The sequence below is a fragment of the Quercus robur genome, chromosome 4 (assembly GCF_932294415.1).
Source record: "Quercus robur chromosome 4, dhQueRobu3.1, whole genome shotgun sequence".
Classification (NCBI taxonomy): domain Eukaryota; kingdom Viridiplantae; phylum Streptophyta; class Magnoliopsida; order Fagales; family Fagaceae; genus Quercus; species Quercus robur.
This window is the reverse complement of record NC_065537.1, coordinates 40275459-40289923: the sequence shown is the minus strand read 5'-3', so window position 1 is coordinate 40289923 and position 14465 is coordinate 40275459. Positions and strand designations below refer to the sequence as shown.

At 31.9% G+C, this 14465-nt stretch overlaps 1 protein-coding gene across 1 annotated transcript; it reads right to left on the bottom strand.

Annotated features, from left to right (window-relative positions):
- Window positions 1-6933: 6933 nt before the first annotated feature.
- On the bottom strand, window positions 6934-10460 carry LOC126721701 (glycine-rich protein A3). Its single transcript, XM_050424761.1, has 3 exons — window positions 10289-10460; window positions 8601-8979; window positions 6934-7375 (listed from the first exon to the last, which is right to left on the bottom strand). The coding sequence occupies exons 2-3, from the start codon at window positions 8953-8955 to the stop codon at window positions 7152-7154; spliced, it is 579 nt and encodes a 192-aa protein (XP_050280718.1). The 5' UTR covers window positions 8956-8979; window positions 10289-10460; the 3' UTR covers window positions 6934-7151.
- Between the last annotated feature and the right edge of the window lie 4005 nt (window positions 10461-14465).

The following is a 14465-nucleotide window of genomic DNA, read 5'->3' as shown; positions in this document are numbered from 1 at the left end:
GTTAAGTTGGTTAAAAAATTAAAAAAAAAAAAAAAAAAAAAAAAAAAAAAAAAAAAAAACTCCATCAGGAAAACTGATCTCCATGTGCAAAACCAAAACCACCCTCCCTACTTACACAATCAATTGCAATTTCCTTAAAATAACTTCCTACTAAATATTACTAACAGCCCAGTAACTGGACACTGGTTACTAACCACAACAAACTTCTCCTAAACTTAAGCACCAAATATTGCTATCGAAATTTTAATAAAAATATATATTTAGCATGGTAATTTTTTTTTTTTCAAATGAATTCCAACTTCTCATCATCTATACTATTATTTAAGGGGCTTCCTCTATTTGGATTCCTCAATTTTGATACCCAAAATACCCTCAAATTTACCAGTTTATAAAACTTAAATAGTAGGGTTAGACATGTAAAATTACCAATTTAAAAGTCCTAAATTTTAGATAAATTTGAAAAAACATTGCCTATAAAATAGGAACACTTTACACTCCTGCTAACCTATTAATTCTAACACACTTTTCTAATATTTTATTCTTAAAAAAAAAAAAAAAAAAAAAACACAACTAATGAAATACCCTTAATTTAATGTAAACTTATCTTTATCTCTAAATCAAAAGAAATGGTTTAAAATCTTAAATTGATAAAAATTAAAAACAAAAAAGCCTAATGAAAAAAGCCACATTGTATCAAAAAAATTATCTACCATGTTCCTATTTTGGGGAAAAAAAAAATCCTACGTTTTATTAAAAAAATAATAAAATAAAAAAACTACCCCAAACACCCCCTTTTTTTTCTTTTTCTTTTTTCAAATTCAAAGTTTAAAAACAGTACAAGTTTTAGATAACTTCACATTTAAAAACTCAAGTAAAATATGCTAAAATTTCGGATAAAACTACCACTCTCCCATAATCACAAGTTAACAAAAAAATTTAATTGTAGTATAGATTAAAAAAAATTTAATTTTTCAAAATTCTTTCTTATTCCTTAACTAACCACCGATATTGCCAGCAAAAAAAAAGTTAACAATTGGATAAGATAAACTACAATGAACTTTCGCTTTAAAAAAAATCCACCTACAAATTCTCATGAAAACAACTTCAAACTTCCACCCATTATCATTAAGTAGTTATAATGTTCTCCCTCCATCCCTATCCTCCATAGCAACAACTATTTTTGTACGTAGCCTCCATAATGAACGTTGTTTTATGTTTTTAGGATAAAAGTTTGCGATCAACGGGTAGGGGACATGAAGTCCGTGCTACAAATGATATGCCACCATTTTGAAGTCCCTTCATTTTGACAACCCAGCTGCTAAAGTTCATTATGGAGTCTACATTCCTAACAGAGCAACATCATCTCTAGAGGTAATTATTTCATGTTGTCTGGATCTAAATATATGTTAGAATGTATTGTGGGAGTTGGATTTGGGAAGTGTCTTCCTAAGTTTAGTAAGCTCAGAGTCACATATTTAATTTTTTAGTGCATTTTGTGTAAGAGATCAAAAAATTATTAAAATTTACCCAAAAAATAGAAGAGTCTCTGAGCACACGCTCACGCGTGTGCTCAAATGCTAGTTTCTTTTAAATATGTATAGTTTAATTTGGACCTAACATCCCACCTACTCTTTCGGTATTTTATATGGTTACATGGTTTCTTAATCAACATTCAACCCCTTGGGACTTGATTATCTGCTTCACTGAGTTGTACATTATTGCCAACTATCCACTTGCTAACATTATCCAACACTAAATTGTCATGAAATCTTCCAACATTTAATTTGTGATATTATGCTTCCTAGTATGTGTATAGTGGATTGAGATAAGTAAATAGAATAAGATATTTACAAATTACAACCATAATATGGTGGCAATTTGTGTTTGTAGGTCATATTTATGTAGTGTTGAGTTAGAGATATTTGACTATATTGGTCAACTCTAACATCACTCATTTAATAATCATGTCAAAACACCTCAATTGTACCACAATTCTCATTAAAAAATTAAATTAACACAATTTGTTCATTAGGTAGGTTGGCACAATACAACCCACGTAACACACTTAATAAACATTTTATACTGGGTTAACACACACAATCCATTTCAATATATTTAATAAACATATTGTATTGGGTTGACAATTGACATGAACTAAGCCTCTTTCAACTCTGTTTAGAAAAATATGTCCAAAAACGATGAACATTTTTTAATATTTTGTTAACACATAATAGTATGTATAACATAACTAAAAGTTCTTATCTTAACATAATGAAATTTCACCCAATTTTAGAAATATACAATCTAAGAAAAATACATTAAAACGTAAAATTTTCTTTGTTTTAGGGTAAAAGGGTTAGGAACTTTCAAGTTCCAATGAAAAATTTATCATTAAAACCATTATAAACTCTTTCGTTTTTGTTTTTGTTTGTTTTTTTTTTTTTTTTTTTTTTTTTTTTTTTGATTGAATTATAAACTATTTTTATTACTCAATTTCTATATGAGAAATTCAATTTTATACTGGATAAAATTGACATTTACGTGTATGGGTTAAACAGGTTCATGTTAGAATGGGTCAACACACTTTGACATGAATCTATTTACACTAAAACACTAATCCATAAAAAATCATGTTATGTTTGCGGGCCGTGGCAAATTGTGATCCTCAAATATTTATGATCTGTGTCTATATCTAAATATTACGAGTTACAGTTCAACTTGTTTTGTGCAAAGTGCAAACAGATATTAAAGATTATACTAAGAATTTTATAAGTTTGAAATTTTAAGTGTCTAGAATTCTTCTATTGTTTGATAAAACGTGGGGAAAAAAAAAAGTTGATGTTCAATCAGTCATGAAGATGATCAAGTTTAAACTTTAAAGCCAAGTCTCCGATTGAGTCCTATAAGGCTGTCAAGCAATTGTGCCTTAACAGAATGCTATGTAACATGTGAAGAGTGTCAAATAATGTTTTTGTTTCTTAAAACGGCTATTCCTTCTAGGTAAATATCTAGTTTGGCTTGGACTTTGGATTGTCTTAATTGCTAATCTTGATTTGTAGATTTTTGGTGTTAATTACTTGGTTTTTTAGGTATGTCCAATGGCTGTCTTTGTGATACTGTTGGTTTGCTATTAGTTGCCGTTGTTCGGCTAACCGAGCCCTTGGGGCATATGTTAATAGACTATTTTAAGAAAGTTTGTATACCACTTTCATAGGAAATATAAAAAATTGTCAAAAAAATCAATTCTTTTTTTTTCTCTTCTTATAAAAAGTTTCTAAAAATATTTCCTAGATCAATACCCTTAGGACATCTATTAAATTTTTCCTTAATTAAAATTGCTCAATCTTTAAAATAAAAATCATTTTGACTAATTTTAGAATTGGATTTAAGGAACCATCATTCTTTTTTTTTCTTTTCTTTTTTTTGAGAAACAAACATACACACACACAAAAGAGAGAGGGAAAGGGGTTCTAACACAAAAGCACACCACAACTTCACTCAAAAGTTATGGTAATTTTTAAGGGAGGGTAGGGCCAGTTATACTACACACAACGCACTCTCTTTTACAATGTGGGACAATTACCCATTCTTTTTTTTTTTTTAGAAACAAAGACACACACACACAAAAGGGAGAGGGAAAAAGATTCCAACACAAAGTCACACCACAACTCCACTCAAAGTCATGGTAACTTTTAAGGGAGGGTGGGGCAAGTTATACTACACACCACAACACACTCTCTTAAACAATGTGAGACAATTACTCATTCTTCTTTTATTTTAAGAAACAAACATACACACATACACAAGGAAGAGGAAAAGGGGTTCTAACACAAAAGGCACACCACAACTCCGCTTATCATCGTATTTTGTTTAACCAGCTTATTTGTTGGTAATTTATTTTTTTTGGGTGAGAATTTTTTTTTTTTTTTTTTTTTGGAGAAATGTGAGACAAAAATTGACTTCAAACAAATAAACTGATATCTTTTGAAAAAAAAAAATTATTTACTTAAAATTACTTTTTATATAACCTTTAAACAAATAAGTTAACAATAAATAAGTGCTGCTAAATACTATAGCTAGCCGACCAATGTCCCCCTTTTTTTTCAACATTGAGCTTGTCTTCTTGTTTCTCAACAACCAAAAAAAAAATTTTATATATATATATAGAGAGAGAGAGAGAGACAGAGAGAGAAAGCTTGTCTTCTTTAACCCTATGTCGCACGATCACAGTGATTTTGGCCAAATACCCGTGTCTGACACAGGTACTAGTAAGACACCCCTAAAATCCGTATCGACGAGTGTCCTTTTTTTTTTTTTGAAAAAAATCTAGGTACATCACAAACACAGTTGTGACAAGCGGAATCTCCCAAACACGAAAAAACTTAAAAAATAAAAATAAAAGAAAGAAAGAAAGAAAGATAGGATTTGGACCAACACCTCTCTCTTTCTCTCAGTTTTCTGATCTAATCTGTGTGGCTGTGTGGTGTGTCTTCTTGGAGTACATCAGCAACAATCGAACCCCCTCCGACATCCAACGACCCCAAAACTCCTTCTCTCTCTCTCCGCCGTTTTTCTCTCTGCAGGTTTTGGGTTCTTTGTCTTTTGGGCTTTCAACTCTCTCTCTCTCTCTCTCTCTCTCTCTCTCTCTCTCTCTCTCTCTCTCTCTCTCTCTCTCTCTCTCTATATATATATATATATATATATTTTTTTTTTTTAAGTTTGGCAGTTATACGCGTGTTGTACTAGGTTTACTTATTTACTTGTGTTTTATACTTATTTAATAGGTTTTTTTTTTTTTTTTTTGGGTTTTATTTGTCGTATGGGTTTAGTAATGGAACAAAAATTGTATTTTGGACAACATTTTTCTAGTGTTATTGTACTTATTTGCTGTTATTACTTAATTTAAATCCTAAAATAAACATATTTTGTCTAAAAATATTTTATATTAATTAATTAATTTACATACTCTTGACATGTTGTACCCTTGCTTTTCAAGAATTGCCGTACCTCTGTACCCATACCCGTATCGTACCCATACCAACGTCAATGTCCGCGCAACCTAGCTTAAACCCATGTTAAAGTGTTAAATCTTTCTTTTATGAAACCATATGGCTTTTAAAATTTTCTTTTCTTTCTCTACTACAGCTAACTTTTGGAGTCATTTTTTGTCATTTACTAATATCTTTCATCCCTCCGTGAACTTTTATTCCAAAAAATTCCCACCTTCAACATTATCGAAAATATGGAAGAGAAACTCATTTGAGAATATTTTCTATGAAAAAAAAAAGAAAAAGAAAGAATTTTGGCTCAGCTGCAAGGAGTCCAAGTGGAAATTTGCAATTGATCCTCTGCTTTTCTTTTAGATCTAGAACAATAGCTTAATCTATCAATACCATGATATTCTTCCATCAACATCAGTTTTGAGTATTTTGACAACAAAAGTCTTATGTCATTTGGTTAGCAAAGTTTTTATCAACCAAATCGTAAAGGATGCTCGAACTCTTTTTTAAGGGTAATTTCTTTGATTTTTAACTAATCCTTTTTATTATCACTAATTGAATTATAAGACAAAAATTGGGTGAATTGCACCTAACCTAAGGTATTGTACCCAAGTTTTTGCACTAGTTATTCTATATGTAAATCTTTTATGCAACTTGTTTTCTAAGAATATTAGAGTACCTATTGATCATTGCTTTTTCAATGCCCTCATGTGTAAACACAAATTACAAGCTAATGTTCATTACAATTTACGGTATGGATAGGAAAGGCCTTACTTCTCAACAATATATACTGCATTTGCTCAGCCAGAAGAAAAAGGTACAGTTCTCAACACTTGCTTTAACAAATCTATTAAGCAAACTTGGACAAACACTATATGCTAGATAATACCTCTTTCTAAGTAGGTACTACTTTCATGCAGACAGCTAATTAAAGGAGCACAACAAGAGTTGAGACTTTCTAAGAAATAGTATTTGACTATTGCACTCAAGCCTTCTTAAGTTTTAGGTGAAAAAGAAAACTCTATATTCAGTGTAGACTTAGGTGAAAAGAAGACAACTCTATATTTAGTGTAGACTCATTAAAGTTAGGATAAAATTTAACTGTAACTCCACTCAATATCCTTTTTAAGCTTTAGGTGGAAAGAAGACAACTCTATATTTAGTGTAGACTCATTAAAGTTAGGATAAAATTTAACTGTAACTCCACTCAATATCCTTTTTAAGCTTTAGGTGGAAAGAAGACAACTCTATATTTAGTGTAGACTCATTAAAGTTAGGATAAAATTTAACTATCCACTCAATATCCTTTTTAAGCTTTAGGTGGAAAGAAGACAACTCTATATTTAGTGTAGACTCATTAAAGTCAGGATAAAATTTAATTATAATTCCACTCAATATCTTTTTAATAGATGTAAATTTTGAAAAATCTCTAATTCAATTACATTTTCTTCTTATATTCTTCATTTTTACAAAATTTCCAGAAAGATTAAAAACCCATAGATATATTATCAATCAAGTATTTAAATTTTAAATTTTTGTATTATAAAATTATGCATTAAAAGTAAGTTTATGAATCAAACAATAAATAACATATAACTGACACAAAATTTGACATACGTGTTAAGAATATAAAGGACATTCAATTTAACAATTTGATTTTCAAAATATATAGCTATTAAAAAAATATTAGATGGAGTTATAACCATTAGCTACAACCAAGTTTGTAGCCAACTTTGCTCCAAGTTATACTACCTATATTTTTCTCTTGAGAAAATTACAGGTGAGCAACTAAGGCCGGCTGCAATTGAGGCCTTGCCCAAGTAGCAGAAAAGCCAATAACCAAATTGAACTTTCTTTTTTCATGAGACACATTTACATATCTTAATTGGAAAAAAAAAAAAAAAAAAAAAAAAAAAAAAAAAAAAGAGAAATCGCAATCACATAAACAATAGCTGTGACATTTTCACAAGAGAAACAGATTTAAAATATATATATATATATATATATAAAAAATAATAAAAAAAAAAATCATTCAGAACCCATTTAAGGTAATGCTAGAAAGACAAATAGACAATGCTGCAATCTTTCCCCTGTTCAATAATGAAAGTTAAAACCTTGAGCTCAAACCATTACATATGCCTTTAGCCCATATCACTTCCATCTCTTGAACTTATGCTTTCCAAACCCGCCATGCTTCCAGCGCTTGCCAAATTTCCCATGCTTAAACTTGCCATGTTTAAACTTTCCGTGACCAAAGCCATGGTGACCCCCATGTCCGAGATGATGAGCACCGTGTGAGAGCTGGTGAGCACCATAAACAGCAGCTGCAGCTGCAGCACCCCCTGCTAGCAATGTTCCCATGCCAGGTCCATGCCCTGTGAGAATTATCTATCAGCAATAATCACCATGAACAAAGTGAAATGGTAGTTACAACTCTACTACCAAACTTATCTCTTCTGAGGTTTATAAAGCATTTATAAGATATCGTTCCATTTGGCTAATATATTACATATACAAGCCGGTAGAGCAGGAGACTGAAAGCACTCCATTAAATGCTTGTGGCCTATTCAAAAGTCAATTAATTTTTCTTTCAGTGCTAATGTGGGAAAATTGAATGGTAACATACCCAACATCAGGAATCATACTACAATGATGAATTTTTCATCAGATATAATATATTCATAAGATTCTTAAATTACCAATAAGGACACCAACTAAATAAAATCTTTGGGCTTTCATCAGAGGAAGAGAGCACCCTCTGGCCCTTTTCTGCTACATTTGTAACAACAGAAAGAAAGGATGGACCATTAAGGTCCTCTAAGACTGAAATGAGGATTGAGATTCGCATATAAGAAAAATAAGTGAGACAAAATGCATTAACTTTTTCAACAAAATAAATGGCATATTACGGAAGTTATTAAAATGTTTTCATTGACCTTTCTAAGGGGGCAATGTTTGGGAACATCCCAAAATATAATAGCGGACAAAGAAAATGAGATGGATGGAACATTATACAAAGATTTTTTTAGATACAATAGAATTTTAACCTATGGCGTCTATTTCATGATAATCGCTCTTTATCATTAGGCCAAAACAGTAATTGATTTTTGGTGTAGGTAGGATTCGAATCCCAGATATCTTATTTGATGACAAAAGACTTTACCAATTAACTAGACCCATAACATTATTCAAGATTTAGTTAGAAAGATATATGACATATATTGAAAGACCTAAAATAAAATGACGAAACAGATTTAGAAGACATAAACAACAAAAGAACAAATAATCCATGGCCCGTATTTGATATTCAGATATATTTTTGACTTATTAAGGTTTCTAACTTTCTAAAACACTAGATGTTGTTCTTTTAAATATAACCTCCCTTTTTTTAATAAGAAAAATAAGGTTTTATCCCAAACATATCCAATTCTGTATCTCATCCATATACTATCATATCCCACCATATACGTGAGAACAACATTAATTTTCTTATTTAAGGATAAATATTCAATACATATCCCATCATATCCTGATGCATGCATATAAAATATACATATCATATGCATTCATGCTTTGTAGGTGAGAGGAGATTAAATATACCTGAATGATATGGAGGAGCTGATGGAGTAGGATAGCTATATGGTGGAGGGTAACCACCTGGGGGAGGATAGGCTGGTGGAGGGTAACCACCAGGGGGAGGATATCCAGCGGGGGCGTATCCACCTGGGGGAGGATATCCAGCTGGTGGGTAGGCCTGTGGGGGATATCCTTGAGGAGGATATCCTTGTGGAGGATACCCTTGTTGAGGATATCCATGTGAAGAGTGTCCTTGTGGAGGATATCCATGTGAAGAGTGGCCTTGTGGAGGGTAGTATCCTCCAGCATATCCAGCAAGATGTGAAAACATCCCTCTGTCATCAGAGTCATGACCATGCTTATCCTTGCCACCTCCCATTTTTTATTCAACTCAGAATTTATTCTACAAAATTGCAAAAAATAGGCTGTTAAAGCCAATGTGAAATTGAGATATTATCCACACACACAAACGAAAACAAGTACTTCAACTAAAGCAATCAAATGGGAGGAAGTCCATAAATGTTTTAAGAGATCAAGACTATTTTGTTTAGTGAAAGTATAAGAGAAAAGAAAATAGCAAAACGAAGACTTAGGGTATGTTTGGATACCGTTTATTTTGCTGAAAACTAAAAACACGGTAGCAAAATAATTTTTAAATGTGTGAATAGTACCGTGAGACCTATTTTTAATGAGAGTTGTAACGAAAAAAGAGATTTGTGGGTCCCATGCCCGGAAGTGCATTGGCTTTGCTGAAACGCGTTTCTCCCCATAAAAAAAATGCAGACACAGGATAGTGCTTTTCAGCACTATCCAAACACACAATTAGTTGAGCAATTCTGAACATTCTCTCTTCTTCTTGAAGAAATCAAGCAAAGCATAAAAAGGAAAGATAAAATACCGGTGACATCCCAGTCATGCACTTCTTTACTTAAAACATACAAAAAAGGTCATACCCAGCGCATAAAGCTCCCACTTTTGCGAGGCATAGGAGAGGCGATTAATAGGCCACCCTTTTTTTTCTTGGATAGAAACAACCCAAGAAGTTGAATATTACCTCTTTCCTCTTTCTTACTGCAAATAGTATTGATTTATAATTGAAAATTTTTGGGTTCAGACTCTTCCCAAAATTTTGATTTGGGGGGAGCACACGGGCATACTTTCATCAAAAAAAAAATCCAAAAACAGCCGAAGATCACACAAAATAACAACAACTAATGAACAAAATTCACCCATTTACAAAATATACTCATGTCACACAAACAAGAACACACGATCAGGCAAATGGGCTCATCAGTTATTACTATTATTATTATTATTTTATGAAAAATACCAAAAGATTTGACATTTTATGGGGTTTACTCCATAAAGATTGCTATTTGCCGTCAAATTAGTTTCTTTTTTGTGTAAGTGCCTTATTCAACAGATGGGGAAACTGGAACCCATTATATTATGGGAAAAGTCTATCAAAATCACAAAATCCAAATTATGTGGCATCAACTAATGTGTTTATAATGATACGATTCCTTACATAGAAACATACCCAGATCCCCTTTAAAGATAGATAATTCTTGAATTTTTTTTACAGGAATTCTTGAATGTATTTGATCATAGTACAAAAGAAGAAAACATACAATAATAATAATAACATCAACCACAACAAAGGAATGGAAATTTGTGAAACATAAAAAAGAAGGGAGAGAGAAAGGGCTGACCCAGTTGCCTTGGTTGAATGAATAGTGCTTTGATTGCAATTTACAAATCCGAGAGTGATCTCAGATTTTTCATTTTCCAGAGGTTGTTTCAACTGCACCACAAACACCTTCTTTTCCTTACCTTGTACTTTTTCTTTTCTTTTCTTTTCTTTTTTTTGTTTTGTTAAGCTTATCATTCAATTTATATGTACCCGTACGCGTCTTACCAACAAAAATTTATTAGTACGCGTGGGACGCGTTTACTTATTCCTCGCGAATAAAGCTATAGGATCGTGTGTGTCATTTTCAAACATATTATATTTACTGGTCTTATCATGCGCTTATGCTGATACTTTTTTGTTTGTAGTGGTCGTATTTTGTCAAACAAAAATTGTGTTTTTTTTTTTAATTTTATATATATATATATATATATATATAATTTTTCTTTTAAAAATCTAATTTATAAGTAAATAAATCAATTTGAAAAATAACAGGAAAGTTGTCTTATTTTTTAGGAAATGTTTTAGTAGGAGTTAGAGTTGCATTTTTACCGAATTATCATTTAATTTTGTCTCTACTTAAAAATAGGAGTATAGGAGTATTTTTGAACTAAAAAATGAGAAATTCAAACAGAAGAAGTCCCTTAAATAATAGTATAGATGTTTTGTTAAGCATATCATTATCATTCAATTTATTAGTACCTCTACGCATCTTACCATCAAAAATTTATTGGTATGTGTGGGGTTGACGCATCTACTTATTCCTCTCGAATAAAGCTATAGGATCATGTGTGCCATTTTCAAATACATCATATTTACTAGCCTCATTATACGCGCTTGCAATGAGACTTTTCTTTTTAGTGGTCCTATTTTGTAAAACAAAATTTGTGTTTTTTTATTTTTTATATATATAATTTTTCTTTTAAAAATCTAATTTATAAGTGGATAAAACAGTTTAAAAATCAACAGGAGAGTGACCCTATTTTTTAGACAATGTTTTAGTAGGAGTTAAAATTGTATTTTTACCAGATTGTCCTTTAATTTTGTCTCTACTTAAACATAGAGGTGTAGGGGTATTTTTTAACCCAAAAAAATGAGGAATCCAAACAGGGAAAGCCTCTTAAATAATAGTATAGACTAGCCTCATCACACGCGCTGATGAGGCTTTTTTTTTTTAGTGGTCCTATTTTGTAAAATAAAATTGTGTTTTTTTTTATTATATATATAATTTATATTTTAAAAATCTAATTCATAAGTGAATAAATCAATTTGAAAAATAATAAAATAGTGGTCCTATTTTTTAGGCAATGTTTTAGTGGGAGTTAGAGTTGCATTTTTACTGAATTGTACTTTAGTTTTGTCTCTACTTAAACATAGGGGTGCAGGGGCATTTTTGAACTAAAAAATGAGGAATCCAAATAGGGGAAGCCCCTTAAATAATAGTATAGACGTATAGATACAGATAATGATCTCTTTGTATGAAGAAGATTCAAAAAATTAGTTATGATTTCAGAAAATATTAAAAATACTCCTAATTTAATTAGATAATTTTTATTCCTAAAAAAAAAAATAAGGTTAAGAGTGTAATTCAAAAATATTCAAAAACAAAAAAACTACTCGAGAAACTTCCTAAAAATTAGCACACACTCTTTATTTATTTAAATATATCTCACATACGTTTGATACATTTTTTTTTCTAAAAACTAGCTAGCACACGCTAAATCGAGTAATTTACTCATTTTCAAAATTCTAAATTTTAGATTTTTAAAAATTCCTTCTTGTATAACCTCACTAATAATAGATAAATTCAAATTGAAAAATTACATTAAACTCAAAACAAATAATTAAAAGAGCTTCATCACACATGCGGAGTGTGTATGATGAAGCTAGTTTTATTTAAGAGTATTCGCATCAATTTATTTTTTATATAAAAATAAACACGACTGTTATCTGGGTCCTTTTTGGACGGTTCCCAGGCCTAACTAGAAACAAGGACCCTGGACCTTTTACTTGTTGTTTTAAGGGAATGGACTTGGTTCACCACAGCTAAATGGGCTGATTACAAACCAGATGGTGCACAGAACACAAATCTTACAACACATACATGCTAGCAAACAAGAAAAATATGCATTGAACAGCAAGAAACAATAAAGGGGTAATGTGGTAAAGAAAAACACAAAATAAACGTTAGGGGCCCTTAAGACAATGTGAAATATTCCATTACTTTCTTAATTGTGTAATACATTATGCTCACTAGGACGTGTTACAAGGTCCAAATAAGTTCAAAAATCACAGAATTAGATGGATCTTCAAGCCTCTAAGCTTGCAAAATTTGAATCCCTTTGAATCCGAATGTGTTCTCTAGTAGCTATTTGAGGATACCGGGTGATATTTCCCTCTCTTTTTTTTCCTTTTTTGAATTCTAACAGAGTTTTCTCAATAATTCTATTCTAATTTATTGTTGCTAAATGCCCTTCACTGTTGGCTGCTTCCCCTATTTATAGTGTGTAACGGGTCCTTTTTTGGACAGTACCCAAGCCTAAGTAGAAACAAGGATCCTACGCCCTTTACTTGTTGTTTTGGTGGACTGGCCTTGGTTCACCGCAGCTAAATGAGGCTGATTACAAATCAAGTTGTGCGCGAGTCACATAAAACTCCTTAAGGCAAAAATGCGATTCCTCCTAAGCAATAAAATATCATTATTAAGTGTTTTAGTGTCATAAAATGACCCTTTACTCTTACGAAACAAGTAAAATAATTATTCATAATATTCACAATGAGAAAGAGATTGAAATAGAATATTTAAGGCTTATCTTTTATTGTGTAAACATTTAAAAGAGTTTATTCACTTGGTATCCTGAGCGTACTGTCATGGTACCCCGGACGTACTAGGCCTGTAATCTCAGAATGCTAATTCTCTGAACTATATGATCTTTCTCCATGCTTATTATACGATAAAGTTTTGTCCTTTCCCTTTACCTCTATAGGTCCTACATAAAAACACACTATACAATAAATATATCTTCAAATAATTGTTAGTTTCTTAGATTATGATATACATTTTAATACATATACATATATGTAGATGAATTTCATAAGAATGAGTCAGCCACAAGGATCCTGACCCCCATTCTCACAGACTTAGTGCTTTTGCACAAGACTTGTGGGATTTGGAACTCAAGTCTAAGTAGTTTTGCTTGGGTATTGCCTTCCAAGATAGTTAGGTGAGGAGGATTTTGTGGGAGAGTGATATCTGATGTGTGCATGTTTTGCCATATGTTTCTTTGGAGGCTAAGTGATATTTTGAATGATCTCAAGGAAATGGAACAAATTCCTTCACCTTGGCTCTCTTATTTTGTTTCTTTCTTTTTCTTTCTTGCTGGGCTATTAAAGCTCTAAGAATATATCTTTTGAACCTCTGAACTATCCCTCTAAATCCCCATTTTTCTTCCCCTCCTTGCTACTATGTCTTAGTATTCCTTTTATAGTAGACATGGTCTAGTACCCTGGGCGAGGACGTCCCAAATCTGCTAGGTAAAACCATGTCCTCTGGAACCTAAAAATGTGCATTGGGTAGAGATTTAACTTATTTAGGCAATTATAACTCAAAAGGGGCATTTGGTTTTAGTTATAAATGAAAGATTCTTTCTTGGAAAGTTAAAACAGTAGGTGGGCTACTCAATGTACTTGATGACAATTTTAGTTGAAATTGGCAATTGAGAGGAAATTGTGGGGAGATGTCATGCACATGGGGGAACTGAGTTTTCCATTGATTCATGCATTCCAAGCAAATATATGAACCAAGGGAAACCCTCGGGATCCTCCTTTCACCAGAAATCACTCTCCTACTGACCAAACCATTTCCCCTTTACTATCTATTTGGGATCCCACGGGCTTGGACCATGGGTTACAAAGATAATACCTGGTTTTTGCTAGATTTTTAATGGCTTTTTGCATACATCTTGGTTTTTCCATGTGTTAGCCAAGGTCCTCTTCTCAAGGCTTCAAAAGGACACACCAAGGTCCTAAGGCCTTAATGCTCTTCTTGCTGCATATCCTTTGATCGGGATCCTTGCTACATGTCCTCTGACCTGACCGAGATCCTCTTCTTTTTTCTTTATTATTATTATCATTTCTTTCTTTTTTCTTCTTTTTTGGGACTTTGGGCCTTCATGGTTCTTCTTAACTTCATGAATTGT